At 47.5% G+C, this 25,269-nt stretch overlaps 1 protein-coding gene across 3 annotated transcripts in view; it reads right to left on the bottom strand.

The window, feature by feature from the left end:
* Positions 1–1,165: 1,165 nt before the first annotated feature.
* shc2 (SHC (Src homology 2 domain containing) transforming protein 2) overlaps positions 1,166–25,269 on the bottom strand; it is a 34,828-nt gene continuing 10,724 nt past the window's right edge. Inside the window, exons 2-14 of one of the 3 annotated variants that reach the window (XM_070446125.1) lie at positions 20,969–21,223; positions 15,444–15,514; positions 13,370–13,430; positions 13,163–13,282; positions 7,172–7,225; positions 6,932–6,983; positions 6,588–6,714; positions 5,246–5,423; positions 4,748–4,841; positions 3,252–3,422; positions 2,771–3,069; positions 2,032–2,200; positions 1,166–1,812 (exon numbers count right to left, since the gene is read on the bottom strand). In XM_070446125.1, coding sequence (XP_070302226.1) covers positions 1,790–1,812; positions 2,032–2,200; positions 2,771–3,069; positions 3,252–3,422; positions 4,748–4,841; positions 5,246–5,423; positions 6,588–6,714; positions 6,932–6,983; positions 7,172–7,225; positions 13,163–13,282; positions 13,370–13,430; positions 15,444–15,514; positions 20,969–21,199 — 1,650 coding nt within the window. In that variant the 5' untranslated portion in view covers positions 21,200–21,223 and the 3' untranslated portion in view covers positions 1,166–1,789. Of the gene's footprint in view, positions 1,813–2,031; positions 2,201–2,770; positions 3,070–3,251; positions 3,423–4,747; positions 4,842–5,245; positions 5,424–6,587; positions 6,715–6,931; positions 6,984–7,171; positions 7,226–13,162; positions 13,283–13,369; positions 13,431–15,443; positions 15,515–20,968; positions 21,791–25,269 lie in introns of those variants that run through there. The other 2 variants (XM_023998977.2, XM_023998979.2) reach the window with 2 other exon arrangements.

Here is a 25,269-nt window from a genome sequence, read left to right as displayed (position 1 = left end):
TTTATTTAACCAGGCAAGTCAGTTTAGAACTAATTCTTATTTTCAATGACGGCCTAGGAACAGTGGAGTTAACTGCCTTGTTCAGGGGCAGAACGACAGATTTTTACCTTGTCAGCTCAGGGATTCTGTCTTGCAACCTTTCGGGTTTCTAGTCCAAAGCTTTAACCACTAGGCTACCTGCCGCCCCAAATGATGTGGATTGGATTTAACACAAACCCCACACTTGAATAACCTTAATTTTGACAAATTTTATTGAAAAAAATGTATTTAGTTCAAAGAAGAGTAGATACAAGAAAGGCCTGATAAAGCAAAGGGGTCATTTGGAAAAGTTGCATACTGTAAAGTACACTAACGTCCCAGAAAGCCATGTCCTCTGTCTCCCTGTGCCTGGACTGAGACAAAGACACAGCAGATACCAGGAGATCCCCTATCTATTGATAAAACATGTTGCCATTAACAACACAGGATGGTGATCAAATCAGTAAGGGCCTATGCTCATGAAGATTATTGATTGGAGGACTGGTACAATAGAATAGGAAGCACACAAAAGAGGACAGCTAATCAGAACACACTATGGGATGTTCTACAGTATTTACACCCCCCCTATCCCATACATCAGCAGCTTATAGAAAGTTTCACAATAAAAAGGGATGATTTGACTTTCAGTCCACTCCATTCATTGATTAAAGTGTGATTTGGCATGGCAAGAAAATGTGCCATTTGCTCTCAGGGCATACATACATGCAGCACACACTACTGTCTTCTGCTGTGGTATATATAGAATGTATGATACTGCACAAGTGATTTGGGAGGAAAGATATGAAACACCAAGTATTAAGGCACTGAACTATTTTATGGGTCTTAATTATCTTTACACTGAGTCATTTGTAGTAATGTAGTCTGCCTTCTGAGAGCACAGGCTCTGACCAGTGTGATAACTTCACACAGTAGCAATGGTAACACACAACTTGGGTAGGTATTCACTGACGAGCTATGACTGTCCCATACAAACACTTTGACAAGCATGTGGTTATTATTGAACACATTGATATTCGGAGTTCTACCCATGTATTTTGGCCAACTGTATAGTCCCAATGTTGTGTTATGCAGACTTCCTGTGGATATGGATGGGACAGAGACAGACACATTTTCAGGGTTGGTGTCTGGTTAGTACTGTATCTCTGAAGCATATTTCAATTAATGCAATCAGATATTTAACACCTTCAGAATTAGGTCCTGAGATTACATATGAATAAATCATGAAGGTGCAGGTGCTACTGCTGCAAATGAACAGTTTATAAAAGTCCATTAAAGCATCCCAGTGTCTGAGGAGCAAAGAACTGCATTCTGATAAAACAATTTAGTGATATTTTGCTGCCAGGAGTTTCTCACATATCATATACAATGTTCACATTTGTCCGTTGAAAGACACAGGGAACCCAAATCATTCTGGGACTGCGTATGACATCAGCAGTATGAGGTGCAACATCATCATGCACTCACAAATGATGCTTTCCTATGGAACAACTACTGAATGTGACTGTGACCTCACATTCCATCCTTGTGATTGGCTGGGCTGTTCTGAGGCGTCGGTTAGCTTAATGACTGTATCCTCTCTCCTGAGAGTTCAGGTGGAGATGGTGGAAAGTTTGTCGGCACTGTCGGAGGCAGCCAGGTACTGCAGCCATGCCCTTGGGTCCTGGACAGAGGGAGTTGCCTGTGTCCTCCTACCCCTGCGAAAGCTCTGATTCTGGGGATATGCCAAAGTGAAGATCTTCCTCCCTGGGGGTTATATGGACACACCTCTGACTCCTAGTAAAACAGGCAAGGATTTCAAAGGATATCAATCAAACACATACTAAAGAACTAGACCAGCAGAACACAAAAATCTAGAACATAAACTTTATTAAGACACTATAATGTATCAATAAACTGCCCACACTGAAACAAAGGTTATCACAAAACAGTCATTCAAATAGAACTAGGCAGTGCTGAGCACAATCACTTTGGGCTGTCATTTCTGTCTCTTACCATTCCAGAACGCTGTCCCCTCTTTCCTCCGGACCACCTGTTTGAGGTGCAGCTCGCTCTCGGCTGCCACGATGGGCAGCTCGTTCTTCAGGTGGTAGCTGATCAGGTGACTGATACTCTCAAACAGCATGTCTTTGGTTCGTACCTGGCAGTGACGAGGAGGAGTGGGCTAACAGATGTTAGTAGCACACAAAGAGTTTAAATGGCTACTTCTTGATGCATGTTAACAGGGATGCTACCACCACCATTGTTTTGCATTCAACAATGCTCATGCTAGGCTGTAGCTAAGTAAAAATTATACAGGTATCAGCTTTCTGGAGCAATTGCTAAGAGGGGTGCTACCACTATTATTCTTTAGCATGTTTTGTACTAGCACAACAATGCTAATGCTTGACTGTAGCTAAATAAACAAATTCAAATTTCAGGTGACTGACACATCATTTCAGTAAACTATTTAAAGTGCCTTCAGAAAGTATTCAGACCCCTTGACTTTTTCCACATTTTGTTACGTTACAGCCTTATTCTAAAATTGATTAAATAATCCTCATCAATCTACACACATTACCCCATAATGACAAAATGAAAACAGGTTGGTAGAAATTTTTGCAAATGTATTAAAAATAAAAAACAGAAATATCTTATTTACATAAGTAGCCTTGAGTCTTCTGTATACTCTCCAGCCCCATAGACCATAATTTCCCCATCCAATATTGTTTATCACTCAGCGATTATCACTCACCATTCCCTCTGGGTCAACCAGTAGCAGGTGTTTGGGCAGACCGCAGTGCATGCCCGTCAGGACGTACTGGCCTGGGTTGGTGGCACTGTCTCGTACAAGGAAGTCCCCGTCTCGGACCAGCAGTTTCTCAGCGTCCCGGCGGCTCATACGGCCATGGTACCAGGTCTCCCGCCGAAGCTGCTCCTCTGTGGGGGCGACAGGGGCACGACGCCGGGGCGGACTGGGCCACTCGTCCTCCAACACGCACACCCCACCGCTACCACCGGCCTCGTGCATCTTCAGAGCATCCTCAAAGGGTTCTGCAGAGAACCAGGAAGAGTGAAAACACATGCATGGCACACACGGAACCTGTAACATGAATGACATCATCCATACATGCCAACCCAATTGCCCAGATACTCCCCACATCTTGAATAATAACGGTATCTCTATTGTGTCAGTGGCTGTGTTCAGCAGATGGGTAGCTGTTGATGAGACTCACTCATGTCAAATATGTCTTTCTTGGGGCTGTCTGGCCCCCTGGCACCCCTATGGCCCTCTGCTCCCTGCTCCAGGCCCTCCAGACTCTGGGTGTTCACATACAGGTGCTCTTCATAGTCTCTACTTCCCGGGGGATGGCCGTCTGCCCGCAGGTACCCATCTGATGTCAGACCTGTCAATCACAACTCAGTTTACTAACACACTACATTACCAAAAGTATGTGGACACCCCTTCAGATTAGTGGATTTGGCTATTTCAGCCACAACCGTTGCTGACAGGTGTATAAATCGAGCACACAGCCATGCAATCTTCATAGGCCATTCTACTGCCAATGTTTGTCTTACTGAAGAGCACAGTGACTTTCAACGTGGCACCGTCATAGGATGCCACCTTTCCAACATGTCAGTTCGTCAAATTTCTGCCCTGCTAGAGCTGCCCCGGTCAACTGTAAGTTCTGTTATTGTGAAGTGGAAACATCTAGGTGCAACAACGGCTCAGTCGCGAAGTGATAGGCCACACAAGCTCACAGAACGGGATCGCCGAGTGCTGAAGCGCATAGCGCGTAAACATCGTCTGTCCTTGGTTGCAACAACTGCCTCTGGAAGCAACGTCAGCACTCGTCAGGAGTTCTTGTGCTGGGGTTTCCATGGCCGGGCAGCTGCACGGAAGCCTAAGATCAAGCGTCAACAGGAGTGGTGTAAAGCTCGCCGCCATTGGACTATGGAGCAGTGGAAACACGTTTTTTGGAGTGACGAATCACTCTTCACTATCTGGCATTCCGACGGACGAATCTGGTTTTAGAGGATGCCAGGAGAACGCTACCTACCCCAATGCATACTGAAAACTGTAAAGTTTGGTGGAGGAGGAATAATGGTCTGGGGCTGTTTTCATGGTTCGGGCAAGGCCCCTTAGTTCCAGTGAAGGGAAATCTTAATGCTACAGCATACAATGACATTCTAGACGATTCTGTGCTTCCAGCTTTGTGGCAACAGTTTGAGGACGGCCCTTTCCTGTTTCAGCATGACAATGCCCCCGTGCACAAAACGAGGTCCAAAACGAAATGGTTGGTCGAGATCGGTGTGGAAGAACTTGACTCACCTTCACAGAGCCCATGACCTCAACCCCATCGAACATCATTGGGATGAATTGGAACGTCGACTGCGAGACAGGCCTAATCGCCCAACAGCAGTGACCGACCTCACTAATGCTCTTGTGGCTGAATGGAAGCAAGTTCCCGCAGCAATGTTCCAACATCTAGTGGAAAGCCTTCCCAGAAGAGTGGAGGCTGTTATAGCAGCAAAGGGGAGACCAACTCCATATTAATGCCCATGATTTTGGAATGAGATGTTTGACGAGCACATACTTTTGGCCATGTAGTGTATATACTTTGATGAAATGATATGGGAACGAAAATTAATTATTTACCCAACCATTATAATGCCTATGACTTGCAGTATTGTGTCCTGCAGTACCATATCAGGCCACATGGTGTCTCACCTGAGCTGCCGTTGTTCTCAGTGTCCCAGTGAAGCTCGTAGCACAGCTGACCTGAGGGGTAGGACGCAGTGTCTCTCCTGGCCGGAGAACCCATCTAAAAACAGATTCCACAAAATCTCATTTGCATTACTTATAGTAGACATGTGCGTCTTTATGGCTCTTCAGACCACCTGTTAATAAATAGTTCCTCTCTTGCCTATGTAATACACTTCTACAGACACCATATGTTTGAATCCTCAGTATAGACTGTAGGGTATAAGGAAGACTTTCCTCTCACCAATTAGGCAACCCAGAGGCCTGGTTTCTATCTCCTGTGATGTCTATCTCTTGTAACTATGTAGCAGGCACATCTACAGTTATTGAGTTCACTGCTACTGTAAGCCCACAGCTCTCTCTTATAGACATTATGGGGGAAAGGCAGGCAAGGTCATCAGTCGTGTGTCCACAGATACTAGATCAAAGGGTTTATGTAGGTAATCCTGGAGGCTGGGGAATCACCTGCGCTGCCTTGCTCTGTGGTTGGCTGTGGACGTGGCCCAGCAAGGCCGTACAAGGCCTCAGCCTCGAGTCCACCACTCCTCCAACAGGAGGCTCCTTCCCTGGGATGCTGTTGTAGTAGTCATGCTCCGAGGAGTCCTCGTCATCACCCCATGCCGAGTCCTCTGTCCTGATGTTCCTGAGGTGACACGATTAGAATAGAGGTAATTTAATTTCCAAATGTGACAAGGAAAAGGAATCCGACATCCTCCACAGCCGATAACATAAAACACTAGGTTTGAATGGTTATATTGTTGGTAGCAGGAGATACATTTGAATCAAGAGCAGAGCAGGTACAGTAGAGTTCTTCCGTCTACCCGGTGACACAGCGAAACACATTACACTTTAAATAACAGTTTTGATTTAATTGGGATCAAAACAGGATGATGGGCTGAAATCTGAGCGCAGCATATCACATTTCTAACACCTGAGAAAAAAGGACAAGTTTCATATCAAGTTGAGTGTGTGTCAGTGTAAAATGCAAGTCAACGCTTTAAATAGGACACCGTGCTTGCACTGTACCAATGTGTGCTAACCACATAGGATGAAAACATTGTGTGTATTTAAGTATTTTTTGTTGTTGTAGTGGGGACAGTAACATTAGTCATCTCAAAAAATGTGACTTTAAAGGTGCACTATGCAGAAAGTCGCGACACCATTTCCTGGTTGTTAAAACTCGAATAGTTCGCCTTACTTCAGTTTATGTGACAAAACAAGGAAGTATGGTGAAAAGAATCATTGTACCATCTAAACCGCTGTGAAATATCTTTTTCATAACCAAAAATATTGTATTTTCAGCTGTTTGAAGCTGGTGTACAAAACCAAAGTAAAAAACGCAAAAACAAAACATAAGAATGGGAAGCATAGAAATAGTGAACATAGAACAGATCTACCACTTCTTAGACTTGCTTTCAATGAGAATGACAGATCTCTAACTTACTATGTGAATTTGGTCAGGTCGCCCAAAAATACATATTGTTTTATATGTTTTTCTATACTTAAAAAAAAATGTTTAGCTCACATAATCTAATTTAAAAGTATGCACGAAGGTGTCTGTAATAGAATAAATGTGGCAAAAACTAATGTAGACATTAATAAATGCATTTCTTTAGCTTCCTAACTATGTTCTACAATGGTGGAGGCACGGTGGCTTCAACACAGCATCTCCTATCAGTCATCTATTGCAGGGTTTCTCAAACTTGGTCCTGGGTAACGTTTTGTTTTTCTAGCACTACACAGCTGATTAAAATAACCAACTCATCATCAGGCTTGATCTAGTGTATATATACATCATTGGTCTCACCTCTCCATGGTGGGGATGGCTTTGGGAGGGCTGTGGAGGTACTGTTTGAACTGCAGTTCAAAGGCCTGGCCGATGGTACTGATGACATTCTGGGCTAGACCGTCACAACACTCCAGGATATGGCATGCTGAAGAGAACACAGAGGATGTGAATGCTGCAACGCCCCTGTGAGCATAACAACTTATATTTTAAAGAATAGTTAGAAACATCAATATGTTTAACTTAAACTGTTAGTGAACCATATTGTCTTTAAACCCTCATGCACTTAATGCCAGGAAGAAACTGCATGGACGTATAATAGGCATTATTTCTGTTTATGAAATAGAACGGTGAACTGAAGATACCTCTCTGGTTGACTGGATCTTTGGCCACATAAGCAACATAATCGGGCGTGTCCTGCAACATAGGGAAAAACCTCAATAAATTCTGATGAATTAGGATATAATTGAATAAGATGGTCACAGGATTGGAAAACGGTCAAAAGCAGCCAAGTCAGACATGCTGTCTACCAAGCGGCCCATTTCAACAAACACACAGAGGAAAACAGGGAAAGCCTAAAGTGCACTTATGCTACAAACTCTCACCGTGTCTCCCCCAGAGGCAAAGGAGATGGACTGCATGGGATGGTGTGCTATCACCTGTGAAAGAGAGAGAGAAAGAAAGGAAGGTGCAGACTTTATATCAGTCCTTCACCACATCAATATCACATCTTCTACTAATCAGCTATCCTAAAACAGGAAGCTAAAAAGATAGCAATTGATTGTGTTGCACTACCCTGCTGTGAGCTAGCCATAGCCAAGTTTGTGATATGAAGTGTGATTGCCCCCCACCCACACCCCACTTTGCCATTCCCTAGCTTTGCCATTCCCTAGCTTTGCCATTCCCTAGCTTTCCCTACGGTCCGGCGACTCCGGACCGTAGATCGTCGCCGGGGACTCCGGACCGTAGATCGTCGCCGGGGACTCCGGACCGTAGATCGTCGCCGGGGACTCCGGACCGTAGATCATTGCCGGGGACTCCGGACCGGGAACCGTCGCTGGAGGCTCTGGACGGCCGACCGTCGCTGGAGGCTCTGGACTGCCGACCGTCGCTGGAGGCTCTGGACTGCCGACCGTCGCTGGAGGCTCAGGACTGCCGACCGTCGCTGGAGGTTCAGGACTGCCGACTGTCGCTGGAGACTCCGGACTGCAGACGGTGGTCTGGAGACACAGTGCGTATCACCGCAAAACATGGTGCCTGCCCGGTCACACGCTCCCGACGGTGAGTACGGGGAGTTGGCTCTGGTTTAAACCCTGGCTCCGCCAACCACCCCGTGTGCCCCACCCCCCAAAAAAAATGGGGGCTGCCTCTCGGGCTTCCGTCGTGGTCGCGAACCCAGTGTCATCGTTGTTCCTCCCTCGCTGCCTCCGTCTGCCCCATGGAAGGCGATCCTTTCCGGCCTGGATCTCCTCCCACGTCCAGGATCCCTTACCGTCCAAGATATCCTCCCGTGTCCAGGATGTCTGCTCCTCCTGGCCACGCTGCTTGGTCCGTTTGTGGTGGGATCTTCTGTTCCATTCGTTTAGAGATGGAAGGATCGGACCAAGGTGCAGCGTGGTAGGCGTACATTTTAATTTATTAAATGAACACCGAAAAAACAACAAATACAAAGCGAAACGTAACATCAGCACAGTACCAAAAACAAGATCCCACAAGATTCCTACAGGTGGAAAAAAGGCTGCCTAAGTATGATCCCCAATCAGAGACATCGATAGACAGCTGCCTCTGATTGGGAACCATACCCGGCCAACAAAGAAATAGAAAACATAGATTGCCCACCCTAGTCACACCCTGACCTAACCAAATAGAGAATTAAAAGGATCTCTAAGGTCAGGGCGTGACAGAAAATGCATATACAATGTCAACCGCATCATAAAATGATGCATTTACTTGTGGAAAGGCCCATACCGTGCAACGTGAAATAGATGCATAACACACGCTGTCAAGTCACAACAAGGCCAACTTCAAATGCCGAGATCAATGTGAAAGTAACAGATGCATAAAACAGCTGGCCACGAGGCTTACTAGGCCGAGGTCAAATGCAGACATCAAATTCAAATCAATTGGTGCACTGCCTAAATGTCTGACCGGCAAAGCAAACTGTCTGGCACTGTCTCTGCTCTTTGCCTTCTTAAAGATGAACTGAAATATTTTAGTTAGTTAAGATGATTTTGTTAACTAAATGTGATAAAGAAGCATGATGCTACCCTTAAAACTGCTAAAACTCATATTTATGTTAAAACGTTTGGAAATTGCCTCATCTGACTACTACGTGCCGCCATCTTGATAACGTGTCACCAATGACATCCCTTGAATGGTTCGTCTGACAGGCAGCACAGATTACAATGCATGTTAGTAGCCTCAATGAGAATGCTTTCATTTTGACAACAATAAAAACACAGTATATGAAAATAAGACGGATTTGGACGAAAAGACCGCAAATGTCACGTTCCTGACCTATTGTTCCTTTTTCTTTTATTTATTTAGTTGGTCAGGGCGTGAGTTGGGGTGGGTTGTTTTTGTGTGTTTTGTCTAGTCTATGGGATGTTGTATGTGTATGGGGCAGAGTAGAGTATAGTTGTCTAGTTATGTCTATTGCTGCCTGGATTGGTTCTCAATCAGAGACAGCTGTCATTCATTGTCTCTGATTGGGAGCCATATTTAAGGCAGCCATAGGCAGTAGGCTTTTGTGGGTAGTTGTCTATGTATGTTCTATGTTGCATGTGTGCACTTAGTTCAGTTTAGCTTCACGATCGTTTGTTTTGTTCATTTTGTAAGTGGTTGTTTTTTCCTTCATTAAAGAAGATGTATTTTTCACGCGCTGCGCCTTGGTCCTCTCTCTCTCCCTTTGACGATCGTGACAGAACTTACACACACCAACCGATGAATCTAACGCAGCGTGAGCGAAACAACAACAGCGGAAAAGTAACCAGGACTCGTGGACATGGAGGATGTATTGGACGGCAAGGGTTGCTACACATGGAGGAGATCCGAGCAGGAAGAGATCGCCTTCCATGGAACAGCTGGAGCGATTAGGAGAGCAGAGGCAACCGGAGAGAGGAACCGAAGTTATGAGGGTACGCGACTAGCAAGGAAGCCTGTGAGTAAACCCAAAAAATCTTGGGGGGGGCTAAGAGGTGGTGGGCCGAGGGCAGGTAGGAGACCTGCGCCCACTTCCCAGGCTTACCGTGGAGAGCGAGAGTACGGGCAGACACCTGTACGCAGTAGAGCGCACGGTGTCTCCTTACGTGTGCATAGCCCGGTGCGGGTATTCCACCTCCCCGCACTGGCAGGGCTAGATTGAGTATTGTGCCGGATGTCATGAACCGGCCCTACATATCTGCCACCAGTGCGTCTCCTCGGCCGGTTTACATGGCACCACAGCCTTACGCATGGTTCCCCGGTTCGCCTACATAGCCCGGTGCGGGTATTCCACCTCCCCGCACTGGTCGGCGACGGGAGCATTCAACAGGTAAGGTTGGGCAGGCTCAATGCTCAAGGGAGCCAGTACGCCTGCACGGCCGGTGATTTTCCGCGCGCCACCTCCCCGCTCCAGGTCAGTACCACCAGTGCCTACACCACGCACCAGGCTTCAAGTGCGTCTCCAGAGCCCTGTTCCTCCTCCACGCACTCTCCCTATGGTGCGTGTCTCCAGCCCAGTACCACCAGTTCCGGCACCCACGCACTAAGCCTCCTCGTTGCGTCTCCAGAGCCCTGTACGCACTGTTCCTTTTCCCCGTACTCGCCCTGATGTGCGTGCCCTCAGCCCGGTACCACCAGTGCCGGTACCCACGCACCAGCCTATAGACGCCTTGAGAGTCCAGTTGCCCTGTTGTTGTTCCCCGCACTAGCCTGAAGGTGCATGTCCTTAGCCGGTACCTCCAGTTCCGGCACCACGCACCAGGCCTACAGTGCGTCTCAGCCGGCCTGAACTGCCCGTCTGCCCAACGGCGCCTGAACTGCCCGTCTGCCCAACGGCGCCTGAACTGCACCCTGCCCAACGGCGCCTGAACTGCCTGTCTGCCCTACGCCGTCTGAACTGTCCGTCTGCCAAGTGCCGCATGAACTGCCCGTCTGTATTGAGCCTTCAAAGCCGCCCGTCTGCATGAGCCTGCAAAGCCGCCCGGCTGCCATGAGCCTACAGAGCCGTCCGCCAGACAGGAGCCGCTAGAGCAGTCCGCCAGACAGGAGCCGCAGAGCCGTCCGCCAGACAGAGCCGCTAGAGCCTTCCGCCAGACAGGAGCCGCCTAGAGCCTTCCGCCAGACAGGAGCCGCTAGAGCCTTCCGCCAGACCGGATCAGCAGAGCCTTCCGCCAGACGATCAGCCAGAGCCTTTCGCCAGACCGGACAGCCAGAGCCTCCGCCAGACCGATCAGCCAGAAGCCTTCCGCCAGACCGGACAGCCAGAGCCTTCCGCCAGACGGATCACCAGAGTTGCCAGACCGGACAGCCACGAGCCTCAGCGAGCCATGACCAGCCAGAGCCGTCAGCGAGCCATGACCAGCCAGAGCCGTCAGCGAGCCATGACCAGCCAGACCGTCAGCGAGCCATGACCAGCCAGAGCCGTCAGCGAGCCCATGACCAGCAGAGCCGTCATCCAGCCATGCACCAGCCAGAGCCGTCATCCAGCCATGACAGCCAGAGCCGTCATACAGCCATGACCAGCCAGACGACTACAGCCATGACCAGCCAGAGCCTCATCCAGCGTGCACCAGCCAGAGCCGCACCAGCCATGACAGCACAGCGTCCACCACCAGACCTACGCCAGACGCAGCAGCCAGGATCCGCCAGAGCCAGCCAAGTCAGCGCAGCCAGTCGTTTGTTGCCCTCAGTCCGGAGCTGCCGTCCTCAGTCCGAGCTGCCGTCCTCAGTCCGGAGCTGCCGTCCCTCAGTCCGGAGCTGTCCCTCACGTCCGGCCTGCCGTCCCTCAGTCCGGAGCTGCCGTCCCTCAGTCCGGAGCTGCCCCTTATCCTGTGCTGCTGCCCCTTAGTCCGTGCTGCCCCTTAGTCCGGTGCTGCCCCTTAGTCCGGTCGCTCCAACTAGTCCGTTTCTGCCCCCTTAATCCAGTGGGGTTAATTTGGAGGGTGGCCATTTGGAGGAGGCTACGAAAGCGGGTAGTGACTATGGTGGGGTGGGGACCACGACCAGCGCCAGAGCCGCCACCGTGGACAGACGCCCACCCAGACCCTCCCCTAGACTTTATGCTGGTGCGCCCGGAGTTCGCACCTTAAGGGGGGGGGGTTATGCCACGTTCCTGACCTATTGTTCCTTTTTCTTTTATTTATTTAGTTGGTCAGGGCGTGAGTTGGGGTGGGTTGTTTTTGTGTGTTTTGTCTAGTCTATGGGYTGTTGTATGTGTATGGGGCAGAGTAGAGTATAGTTGTCTAGTTWTGTCTATMGCTGCCTGGATTGGTTCTCAATCAGAGACAGCTGTCATMCATTGTCTCTGATTGGGAGCCATATTTAAGGCAGCCATAGGCAGTAGGCTTMTGTGGGTAGTTGRCTATGTATGTTCTATGTTGCATGTGTGCACTTAGTTCAGTTTAGCTTCACGATCGTTTGTTTTGTTCATTTTGTAAGTGGTTGTTTTTTCCTTCATTAAAGAAGATGTATTTTTCACGCGCTGCGCCTTGGTCCTCTCTCTCTCCCTTTGACGATCGTGACAGCAAAGCAGTTGGTGAGAAAAGGCCTTAACTTCAGCTAACACAGTATGATCCGATGCCAAAGTCAAAACTACTAGTAATGTTTAACACAGCTAGACCTTACTCGCCGAATGAACACAAAAACATGTGCAAGTGGGTTTTTGACTGGACTATTCCGGCTTATTCGATGCTAGCTACCAACTTTGTTCTTGTGGACATCATGCATTTAGCTAGCTTACACAATGTCGGGTAAAAGTAGATCCACTGCCCATGTGAAAATCACTGTAATGTAGCCTACAGCTGAATGAGCTCAAAAATGTATGCAAGTGGATTTTTAACCGGTTTATAAAAGCTTGTTAACATGATTGTGTGTATTTTGTTGTTTTTTCATCTCAAATTGGTAGTTTTAACTTTAAGTTTATTCATTCTTTATCAGATTCTTGTTTTAAAAAATCCATGAGTAAAGTAGGCACACGGATGCTCTACCATTCCCATGACGTTGTTTCAATATGGCTGCGGCCACATCTCTCTAAGCTTGTGCTAAGCGCTCAAAAAACGTATAATATTATGTTCTAAAAGCACATTCAACAAGAAAACCTAACATCGACATGTAAAACAATGATGTAGGTTGATTTGAGCGTTTCAGTTCCACTTTAAAGTGAGAGAAAGGCATGCAGGCTAGACTGGTAGCTTCTCTCCGAGCGATGCTCTGCATGGTCATAAAGCCAGCCAACTAATACATTTGAATCGGGATTGGAATAATTTTGGTCTACTTTTTTGTAGCCTATTTTTGGTCTTGAGCTAGGATATGCGACTGCCATACTCCACTGATGGCCCTGGGTGTGATATCCTGTGCTATGTTCTGTGGTTAGTTGAAGAGAGGGGATCCCTAACCTGTCGTGTCGTGGGGATGAGCAGGTTGAGGCCCTCTATAGAGATGTTGACAGCGATGCCCATACCAGCGAAGCGCAGGTTACTCTTCCCCATGATGGTCTGCAGGGCCTTGTTAATGTTCTTCAGGACAGGAGCACAGAGCCTGGGTTAGCATCACACACACACACACTTAACTACAGTGTTGCATCAACATATTTTTTCACCCACCTTCTTCCTCCAGGCCCCCTTACTCCCAGGCACAGCTTCACACAGTCTGTTGATGGCCTCCCTGGGTGGGTGGAGAGGGAAAGAGGAGAGGCAAAGGGGTCACAATGACAACACACTAAGACGAGACAGTTACAGCCATACTGAATCCCATATCTCCCCCTTAACCATACCCTTGAAGAGTTCTAGTTCTGAGCATCATGGTAATATTTCCATCTTGCCCTTTGATAGGCTAGAAGAGCATCTTGCCATGTTGGATACACCTAGCCAATCCACTCAGATCTACTAAAGAGGATATGGGCTAGGGGTCAATTTGGAATTCAGCATCAAGCAGCTACATGGGGAAAAGGTTGAAAAGTCTAACTGTACTCCATCATCAACCTATAGACAGCCTATGGGTGAAGTGGTTACGTAAGCTATAGAGAAAGCAGGTCAGTAGCCCCTCCCTCAGCCTCAGGTTAGAGGTCAGGGGTCACCAATCCATCTCACTTCAAAGGTCATGGTGAGGTCCCTCAGATCAAAGCAGGACAGAAGATGTCTAATCTCAGTTTACACAAGGCTAACAGGAGGAACACTTAATATCAATATCCTATTCAGCTGAGTTCACATAAGCACATTCTCCCCAGTAAATTCTGTTTGGGTAAGGAACAAAAACATCTCAGCATGATTGATGTCTTGGTCTGAGGATTTATGGGGTCATTAGGCTCTATTCGATTAGCCTTACTTTTCCTCTCCATTTATCCTCCTGATTCAGAAGCAATGGGAGAGCCACATTTTGTGGTGTACTACTGCAGTGTATTCTATGCCATTAGGCTGCTCTAACTGTTAGCATGGGCAGCCTTGGGGACTAATGAGTGAGGATGTCTGATGATGTTGTCCCCTTGTGTGGTGGCAGAGATAGCCGGAACACAGCGTCTGTCAGGGGACAGAGAGGACAGGTGGTGGCACCAGCTAGAGTCAAGGATCAGCGTTCATCTCCAGTAAAGGACTTTTAAGAGAGTTTTGGAAAACAGCATTTGCATGTGACTCAACTTGAGGCCTGGGAGAATAGCAGTGCATGGATCCTGGGCGTGAGTGTTTTGGTGTGTTAGTCTGCAGTCTCTGTCCTGGCCAAGTACAGTCCCATTGGAGCATATTGGTTCAAAACCATGACACTGCATGACCTGTCAAAGAGGACCTCCAGACTCATGCTGGACCAACAAATAATCAGTGGTTTAATCGCCAGGCAGTCTTTGAAGTTGTTTCATGGGGAATGACAGGCTTTTTGTTAAGCTGCCAATAACAAACGACTGCAGAAAATACACAACAGGAAAAAAACGAATAGAAGCAGAACAGGAAAAACAGGAAAAACAATAACGGTATAGTGTAAACAAATGTCATTCTGAAAGCAATGACAACTGAGCTCGTTACTAAATTATTCAAACGGAGCACTGGTAAGTTCATTATATCATAGATCTTACCATAACACTGTCATAAATACATCCATCTTCAATCTCTGCTCTTTAAACCATATAAACATTATATTTCTCCCACTTCCTTCTTCCTTGTTGTTTTACTCTGTCTCCCACAGACAGGCAGGGTAGAGTCCATGTGGACCACTGCAGCTCAGCTCTCCACAGTCATTAGCGAGCATCATCAATAATAGATCTCTCCATCACTCCATCTCTGCCTCTCCCCCAGCACTTAAGCCCTGTGTGTGTGTGGGCTCAGATTACTGACAATCGATCATGGAGGAGAGAAATATAGGGAGGGACTACACTGCTCCAACTCAGGCAAGGAGCCCCGCGCACACAGACACACAAACACACATGTGAGTGCCAACAGTCACACACACAGCAAAAGCTCACATGTGCCATTTACTTGCATAAATGGCTCAGTCAAAATGTCACACAGTATTCTGGGCCTTCTGCAGGAACTGTTTCCCTCTAGTGATATCATTACATGGGAAAGCAGGACTGGCATGCCTGTGAATCTCTACCTGATTTGGTATCACTGTGACTTGTGTTTACCTTCTCCCTCTGCTCAGATCGGGTTCTACTGACTCATCACAAGCAGGACATACTCAACTCTCGCTTACCTCGTCACCTGGGTCCGAGTGTTGAAGTCCAGCGATCGCATCGACTTCAACACCTCAATGCAGCCCATGTACTGCAAAGACAGAAAAACAACATACTTTATTACATGACAGATTTCCAACCCAGATTTATTCTTCTCTAGATTCCTTTTCTCAATCTAATTAGAGGGTCGTTAATACATACAGTACTTTACAAGACAGGAACTGTCATGACCACCTTTTTCACTGATACATGGCACTACGGCAATGGGTTACACACAGTGTGGCATGTATTTCAGAAATGGTTAACACATTACTGTACAGTATGAAAAATATCTATACCATAGTACTAATACCCCATATAGTAACATAGTCAATATGACTGAGGCCCAGTCATTTGCAGGCAGTGTTAGGGACGGGGTAATGGTCAGGTTAAGGTGGTAATAATGGGTATTCGATTAGGGAGCTGCAGCCTCAGAGGCCCCAAAGGAGTGTGTGTGTGTGTGTCTGTGTGTGTGTGTGTGTGTGTGTGTGTGTGTGTGTGGTTGTGTGTGTGTGGGGTTTGTGTTGTGTGTGTGTGGGTGTGTGTGTGTGTGTGTGTGTGTGTGTGTGTGTGTGTGTGTGTGTGTGTGTGTGTGTGTGTGTGTGTGTGTGTGTGTGTGTGTGTGTGTGTAGTGTGTGTGGTGTGTGTTTGTGAGAGTGTGTGTCACGGGGGACCAGGGAAAGTGCTTTGGGAGAGGTTACTCCATCACCAGGGTTCCACTGGAGTCTGTTATTAGTCATACTGAAACTCCCATCTACTACCAAAAAGACTATTATACACCATACGTATGCTACATATACTAGGACAATAAATGGGCTGTATTACTGAACCATATCAGCAGCGAGTAATATAAACATCATAGCTCGAAGCCAATTTAAATGAGTTTTAAATAGGCCACATCTCCTTTAAAATCCCTCTCTGTCTATGCATCATGCCCGGAGGCCCAACGTACACAGCTCACAGAAAAGGACACATTTGTCAGTTGTATTTATTTGTTTTGATTAGCAATTGAAATCCATGGGTGTTTAGGTGTGACAGAGCCAGGGGCAGAGTGGATTGGCTAATCTGGATTTTTCTAATTAAAACAATGCCGCTTATGACATGTCCTCTAGGTCTAAGTGGGACAACCACACCCACCGCAAACCAAAACCAATATAGACAACAGATCACCAATATAGACAACAAATCAGCCGAGTGCACACACACACACACACACACACACACACACACACACACCACCACACACCACACACACACACACACACACACACACACACACACACACACACACACACACACACACACACACACACACACACACACACACACACACAATTCTCACTGATTGACTGATACACCTACGCAGACACATTTGCATTACTGTGCTACTTTTAAAGAGCACACCAAGTTGACTGTGCTTCCACTATACAGTATCAACCTGCTGTATGTACACTGAGTGTATAAAACATTAGCAACACCTGCTCTTTCAATGACATAGACTGACCAGGTGATTCCAGGTGAAAGCTATGATCCCTTATTGATGTCACTTGTTAAATCCACTTCAACCAGTGTAGATGAAGGGGAGAAGACAGGTTAAAGAAGGATATTTAAGCCTTGAGACATGGATTGTGTATGTGTGCCATTCAGAGGGTGATTGGGCAAGACAAAATATTTAAGTGCCTTTGAACGGGGTATGGTAGTAGGTGCCAGGCGCACTGGTTTGTGTCAAGAACTGCAACACTGCTGGGTTTTTCATGCTCAACAGTTTACTGTGTGTCTCAAAAATGGTCCACCACCCAAAGGACATCCAACCAACTTGACACAACTGTGGGAAGCACTGGAGTCAACATGGGCCAGCATCCCTGTGGAACTCTTTCAACACCTTGTAGAGCCCATGATGAATTGAGGCAACCCAATATTAGGAAGAACGTTCTTAATGTGTTGTACATTCAGTGTATGGGATAGGTATACTGTAGTCCCCTTCACTTTCACAGGTGTATGAGCTTAGCCAACCTATGCATCCTCATTTGACTCAAGCTCAATCAATGTCTTGTTACTGTATGTGTAGTTTGTCTGGATCTGTTGTTGTGGCTGGCTGCTGCCAGAGACAGGGAAAGAAATAATCAGGCTAACTCCACTGCCTGAGAGCTAAACAAGCACCCTAACCAGATTAGGAGACAGGGGAAGTCTTCCATCAGTCAGACAGTCTCCTCCTCTCCCTCCTTTTACCTCTCCTTCTCTCTAGCTTCTTCTCAATGCCTTCATTGTCACTCTCTCTTGGACGATACACTGTGCTTTCGAGCGCTTTGCTCTACTTCTGCCCCCCCGACATAATCTCTAATACTCCCTTCCAGAAACCTGTGATGCAGCGTTTCCAAGAAACATTCCAGAGAAATTCTGAAAATGTGTCCTTCTTAGCCAGCTCTCTTCCTCTGAAAGACATGCCATCTTCACTGTTGCCTTGCCTTGAAGGAAGTGACTGTCAACAAAGGGTATCTATCATATTACAGAGGCAAATTTGGTCCCTCTATCCAAGAACATCCTGTTCAAGTCTCCAGCCAAAGTCGATCTAATATCTATGTCGTTGATGCTCGGCTCTCTAGATAGATGCAGGGAGATACTGGCTAGGGGCTCATGTTTCTAGGTGGAAAAGTTATACTGCACTGTCGCTACCTTACAGTCCAACCAAGGTGCAAGTCTTTTTTCTTTTCGCTGAATAACTCTCTTAGTATTTCTCATGTTGCAGTTTTCCAGGTCAGGGTGGGTGGATGACAGCTGTGTGGGTTTGGTTTCAGAAGGCCTGCATTGCAGTGGAATGGCTGTGGAAGATGCAGATGCAGGGCCACCACACCACAGCTTCTGCCTCAGCTTGCCGGGGTGGTCGGCTGGCTGCAGGGACAGGGAGGAAGTGCCTGGGAGGAAATGTGCACAATGGTGTCTGTCTGCCTGTCTGTCTGCCTGTGTCTCCCTCCAGCAGAGAAGAGAGAAGACAATGTGGCATTCATCTCACTGCTGGCTTGCCTCTGACGCTAAACAGAGTTGATCCTGGTCAGTCCCTGGATGGGAGACCAGATGCTGCTGGAAGTGGTGTTGGAGGGCCGTAGGAGGCACTCTTTCCTCTGGTCTAAAAAAATATCCCAATGCCCCAGGGCAGTGATTGGGGCCATTGCCCTGTGTAGGGTGCTGTCTTTCAGATGGGACGTTAAACGGGTGTCCTGGCTCTCTATGGTCACTAATGATGACATGGCACTTATTGTAGGGGTGATTGTCCTGGCTAAATTAACAACTTGTCCCTCGTGGCCACCTAATCATCCCCAGCTTCCAATTGGCTCATTCCTCCTCTCCCCTGTAACTGTTCTCCAGGTCGTTGCTGTAAATGAGAATGTGTTTTTTTTAACTGGTAAAATAAGAAAATAAAAAACAACAATAAAAACAATGGCAGCAGCACATCTCTTCATTCAAAGACTCAATCATGGACACTCTTACTGACAGTTGTGGCTGCTTTGTGTGATGTATTGTTGTCTCTACCTTCTTTCCCTTTGTGCTGTTGTCTGTGCCCAATAATGTTTGTACCCTTTTTTGTGCTGCTACAATGTTGTGCTGCTGCCATGTTGTGTTGCTACCATGCTGTGTTGTCTTAGGTCTATCTTTATGCAGTGTTGTGGTGTCTCTCTTGTCGTGATGTGTGTTTTGTCCTATATTATTATTTCATTTATTTTTATTTTTAATTCCTGCCTCCGTCCCCGCAGGATGCATTTTGCCTTTTGGTAGACCGTGATTGTAAATAAGAATTTGTTCTTAACTGACTTGCCTAGTTAAATAAAGGTTAAATAAAAATAAAATAAAGATACAAAGATATAAAGATGGCAGAGAGAAAAGCAGAGCGCAGCAGAAATCTGCTGTCATACAGACAGTAATATATATATATATACAGTATATATACACAGTATATATATATATATGCTGCCATCTTATCTGCCTGGCTGGCTGCAGGGGCCATTTAACAGTATATATATATATATACTGCCATCTTATCTGCCTGGCTGGCTGCAGGGGCCATTTAACTATTATTATAATGGTAGGCTACAGCAAACTGCTAATGAAAACTGGTGCAGGGCGTAACAGTAATGAAATATTTCCTATAATGCTCTTAGGTATTTTATCTCCTTGTAGCATGCTTAGCTGCGGACTATGTTAGGCATGTGAGGAAAGCAGGATTAGAGCTGAGGGAAACCCCTGGCTGAGTGTTCTCTCTCTACTGTCTGCTACTACAGATGGACTAGAATACCCTGCTATGTCACGCTAGTTCTACCCCAGTACATGTGATGCAAATGACTGTGATTAAATGTAATTGAATATAGGAATGAATGGTGCCTGTGTGTAATGTAATTACAAAGCGTGCTTGGGCCTAGACTGGGCTAATAAAGAGCCATGTCGTTTTATTGAGGCTGGGGGGAGTAAAGGAGGGGGAGATCATTGACATTGACGTCAAACACTCTGCCTCGGATGTAACCCTTTGTGAGCCAAAGTCACCAGCTTAGACCAGGAAATGATATCTAAATCTTTGTATATTTGCTTTTTTGCTTCTGTGTTGGGAGATCAGGAAAAGCTTTTTATCAACAATACTATCATTTGTTATTTCAGGTGTATTTTAACCCAATGTGCGATAACACATTCCATAATATCCACTACCATCAGGATTTGTAACAAGGAAATAACCGTTGTCACTGATTACGACGATGTAATGTATGTCTGTCTGTCTGAAGTAACATGACATCCAATCCTTCACTTAGGCGCAAACAATCAGGCTAATCACAAAACATGCCCCTCCCACACACACACTTCATTGAAACTAGAGATAAACCTCCTTAAATGATTGTGCTTTGTTATGCACATTCTATTAATATAGATTCTGACTCCACGTATCACTCATTCACCACATGCAATATTTGTTGTTCAGTTTACGATTCCATTCTCTTTATTTCACTCAACTGACATCCACCCACCCGAAAGCCTGAAGGCTGACGCAGTCTCCCCAGCCGACTACATCACACCACATAAAGCAGAGAGAGCCATCTAACTCCTCAGCCTCGACACATTGGCTGCATAACACACTGCCCGGCATCCTAATGCCATTGTATCCAAGAGACACACTTAGGGTGGTTTATCATCTTAACATTCTGATATTATTTCCAAGGAATGAGACATCCCAACGTCATCTGCAAACAGGATATCTTTCTGACAGTGTTGTCTTATTAAAGCTTTACTCCAAAAGGGATTTAAATTATTCACTATTCTACAGGTTTGTTTGTAAACAAGATAACAGGAATTCTGGGTGGAAAGCATCAACAAGCTGTCAAATTATCCCTGACAGATACAGTATTTAACAGCACGGAAGACGACCCTTAAAAAAATGCAATGCAGAAGTGCTTTAATATACACAGAATGAAAACAATATGTGGGTAATGCAGAGAGCTGTAGAGGGACTGCATGCATGGTGACTCACCCTGACAATGTAGGAGGCCCCAGGGCCTGTGATATTCTTGTCTGGGTGCAGCCATCCCTGGGAGGGCTTGTGGATGAAGCTGCCCTTCTGGTTGAAGTCCTCCCCTCCCAGCCACATGCCCTCCACCCTGGTCCTGCGGTTCATCCCTGTCCTGAAGCCGTTGTGGCCCCCAGGGCTCCCTGTGCCCTCTGCAGCCCCTGCTCCGTGGCCCCCTGGACTGGCTGAGCGCATTGCAGATCTCTGCCTGCTGATGGCCTGTAGGGAACAGGGGGTGACACACACAGGGTCACAGGAGTTCAAAACAGCAGCCAGACTTGCCACGGGACCACTGGGGGCCGAAGGGCCACTGGGGCCGTGCGAGCCCTGCGATGAGGGGGCCGCAGTCTTGCCGGAGTCCTTGCATGAGCTTGAGCTGGAGCTGGAGTTGGAGGGGCTCCTGCTCAGCAGAGTGTTGGAGAACTTCCACTGAGGCATCCTGGGAATGAGCATGCAGAAAGTGGTGGTGGCGTCCTGCTCCCCGTCCAGGCAGGGGGAGTCGGCTAGGGCCGGGGCTGCGGAGGAGGACCCGGGGATGGACTCCAGAGGAGGCAGGGGGGGCAGCAGCAGGCTGGGGGCGGAGGAGAGGACCACAGGGGTGGCCACAACTTTGCCGCTCATGGCTAAGCTCTGCATCAGGTCGTCGGAGGAGGTCACAGAGTCGTTGCGAAAGCGGCCATACTTTGGCTTAAGTAGCATGCCCGGAGGAGCAGCCTGAAGCAGAGGCTGAGAGGGGCTGACAGAGGATGAGGGGAAGGGGAAAGGGGGAGGGGGAGAGGTGCAATGGAAGAGAGGGAAAAAATCTGCAAAATCTTCCGGAAATAGCTGTATCCCCTGTTGAGTGAGTGCTGTATGGTCCTCTCCCACTCACACAGGCTCATTTCACTCTCCAGCCTCTCTGCATCTGAGCTGGCCTGCTCCAGCCTTCTCCCTTTCTCTGGCTCGCTCACACTCTCCCCCACTCTCTCTCTCTCTCTCTCTCTCTGGGTGATGTCATTGTGTTATTGCTTGTCTATTCGCCCTGCCCAGCTGCTCTCAGACAGCATTAGCTAAAGAGAGAGGCAGACACGATGCGGATGACCTCTACCCATTGAACCACCTAGCATGGTCTCAGAGATAAGACCTCTTTATCATGCACCTTAACACAGACTGCCTGGGCTTGGGCTCCGCTGTACCCACCCCGCTTCGCCCCTCACCATCAGGGACCTGTCTGCACATTATTGGCCGCAATTCTATTCTACCTACGGCCGCATAATCTGCTCCTTATTATTCTACTTTGTCCCAACGCTCTAGCGATTCCGCAGGTGGTCGTGGTAGATAGCTTTTAGCCGCACCCTCATCCTACTTAACTGCCTCTGGGTTCCTCCGCGTGAATGTGGTGGATGGTAACCAGGCCCTGCTATGTCCCCAGTCACCCTTCAAACTCTTAGTTGAACTTCATTGCGATAGAAAAAAGCCATTGGCCTCATGCCCATTGTCAACATCAGAAGCCTCCTCCCTAATGTTTGCCCTTCACTCAAACACAAGCACTTCCTAGCACACATCTGCAATCCTGATAGTCCTTGCGCCGTGTCCGAATCCTGGCTTAGGAAGGCCCAAAAATTCTGAGATTTCCAATACCCAACTATAACACTTTCGTCAAGATAGAACTGCCAAAGGGGGAAGGAGTTTGAAATCTACTGCAGAGATAGCCTGCAAAGTTCTGTCATACTTTCCAGGTCTAAGCCCAAACAGTTCGAACTTCTAATTTAAAAATGTATCTCTCCAGAAATAAAGTCTCTCCTGTTGCCGCCTGCTACCCGACCCCCCTCAGCTCCCAGCTGTGCCCTGGACACCATCTGTGAATTGATCGCTCCCATCTAGCTTTCAGAGTTTGTTCTGTTAGGTGACCTAAACTGGGATATGCTTACACCCCGGCAGTCCTACAATTCCAAGCTTGATGCCCTCAATCTCACACAAATCATCAAGGAACCCACCAGGTACAACCCTAAATCCGTAAAACTGGGCACCTAATAGACATTATCCTGACCAACCTGCCCTCCAAATACACCTCTGCTGTCTTCAATCAAGATCTCAGCGATCACTGCCTCATTGCCTGTATCCGCCACGGGTCCGCGGTCAACGACCACCCCTCATCACTGTCAACGCTCCTAAAACACTTCTGCGAGCAGTTTTCTAATCGACCTGGCCGGGTACCCTGGAAGGATATTGACTCATCCCGTCAGTTGAGGATGCCTGGTCATTCTTTAAATGTTACTTCCTCACCATATTAGACAAGCATGCTCCGTTCAAAAAATGCAGAACCAAGACAGATATAGCCCTTGGTTCACTCCAGACCTGACTGCCCTCGACCAGCACAAAAACATCCTGTGGCGAACTGCAATAGCATCGAAGAGCCCCGCGATATGCACACTGTTCAGGGAAGTCAGGAACCAATACACGCAGTCAGTCAGGAAAGCAAAGGCCAGCTTTTTTCAAGCAGAAATTCGCATCGCTGTAGCTCTAACTCAAAAAGTTCTGGGATACTGTAAAGTCCATTGGAGAACAAGAGCACCTCCTCCCAGCTGCCCACTGCACTGAGGGCTAGGTAACACGGTCACCACGATAAATTCCGTGATAATCGAAGACTTCAACAAGCATTTCTCAATGGCTGGCCATGCCTTCCCTCTGGCGACTCCAACCTTGGCAACAGCCCCGCCCCCCCACTGCTACTCGCCCAAGCTCCCCAGCTTCTCCTTTACCCAAATCCAGATAGCAGATGTTCTGAAAGAGCTGGAAAACCTGGACCCATACAAATCAGCTGGGCTTGACAATTCTGGACCCCTATTTCTGAAACTGTCCGCCGCCATTGTCGCACCCCTATCACCAAGCCTGTTCAACCTCTCCTTCGTATATCTGAGATCCCCAAGGATTGGAAAGCTGCCGGGGTCATCCCCCTCTTCAAAGGGGGAGACACCCTGGACCCAAACTGTTACAGACCTATATCCATCCTGCCCTGCCTATCTAAGGTCTTCGAAAGCCAAGTCAACAAACAGACATCCTGACCATCTCGAATCCCACCGTACCTTCTCCGCTGTGCAATCCGGTTTCCGAGCCGGTCACGGGTGCACCTCAGCCACGCTCAAGGTACTAAACGACATCATAACCGCCATCGATAAAAGACATTACTGTGCAGCCGTCTTCATCGACCTGGCAAGGCTTTCGACTCTGTCAATCACCATATTCTTATCGCAGACTCAGTAGCCTCGGTTTTTCTAATGACTGCCTTGCCTGGTTCACCAACTACTTGGCAGACAGAGTTCAGTGTGTCAAATCGGAGGGCATGTTGTCCGGTCCTCTGGCAGTCTCTATGGGGTACCACAGGGTTCAATTCTCGGGCCGACTCTTTTCTCTGTATACTCAATGATGTTGCTCTTGCTGCGGGCGATTCCCTATCCACCTCTACGCAGACGACACCATTCTATATACTTCCGGCCCTTCCTTGGACACTGTGCTATCTAACCTCCAAACGAGCTTCAATGCCATACAACACTCCTTCCGTGGCCTCCAACTGCTCTTAAACGCTAGTAAAACCAAATGCATGCTTTTCAACCGTTCGCTGCTGCACCCGCACGCCCGACTAGCATCACCACCCTGGACGGTTCCGACCTAGAATATGTGGACATCTATAAGTACCTAGGTGTCTGGCTAGACTGCAAACCTCCTTCCAGACTCATATCAAACATTCCAATCCAAAATCAAATCAAGAATCGGCTTTCTATTCCGCAACAAAGCCTCCTTCACTCACGCCGCCAAACTTACCCTAGTAAAACTGACTATCCTACGATCCTCGACTTCGGCGATGTCATCTACAAAATAGCTTCCAACACTCTACTCAGCAAACTGGATGCAGTTTATCACAGTGCCATTCGTTTTGTTACTAAAGCACCTTATACGACTCACCACTGCGACCTGTATGCCCTAGTCGGCTGGCCTCGCTACATGTTCGTCGTCAGACCCACTGGCTCCAGGTCATCTACAAGGCTATGCTAGGTAAAGTGCCGCCTTATCTCAGTTCACTGGTCAGATGGCTACACCCACCCGCAGCACGCGCTCCAGCAGGTGTATCTCACTGATCATCCCTAAAGCTAAACCTCATTTGGACGCCTTTCCTTCCAGTTCTCTGCTGCCTGCGACTGGAACGAATTGCAAAAATCTCTGAAGTTGGAGACTTTTATCTCCCTCAACACACTTTAAAAATCTGCTATCCGAGCAGCTAAACCGAT

This window comes from Salvelinus sp. IW2-2015, linkage group LG13 (genome assembly GCF_002910315.2).
Source record: "Salvelinus sp. IW2-2015 linkage group LG13, ASM291031v2, whole genome shotgun sequence".
In the NCBI taxonomy this organism is placed as follows: domain Eukaryota; kingdom Metazoa; phylum Chordata; class Actinopteri; order Salmoniformes; family Salmonidae; genus Salvelinus; species Salvelinus sp. IW2-2015.
The sequence above is the reverse complement of the archived record's forward strand: the minus strand, read 5'-3'. Positions and strand labels throughout refer to the sequence as shown.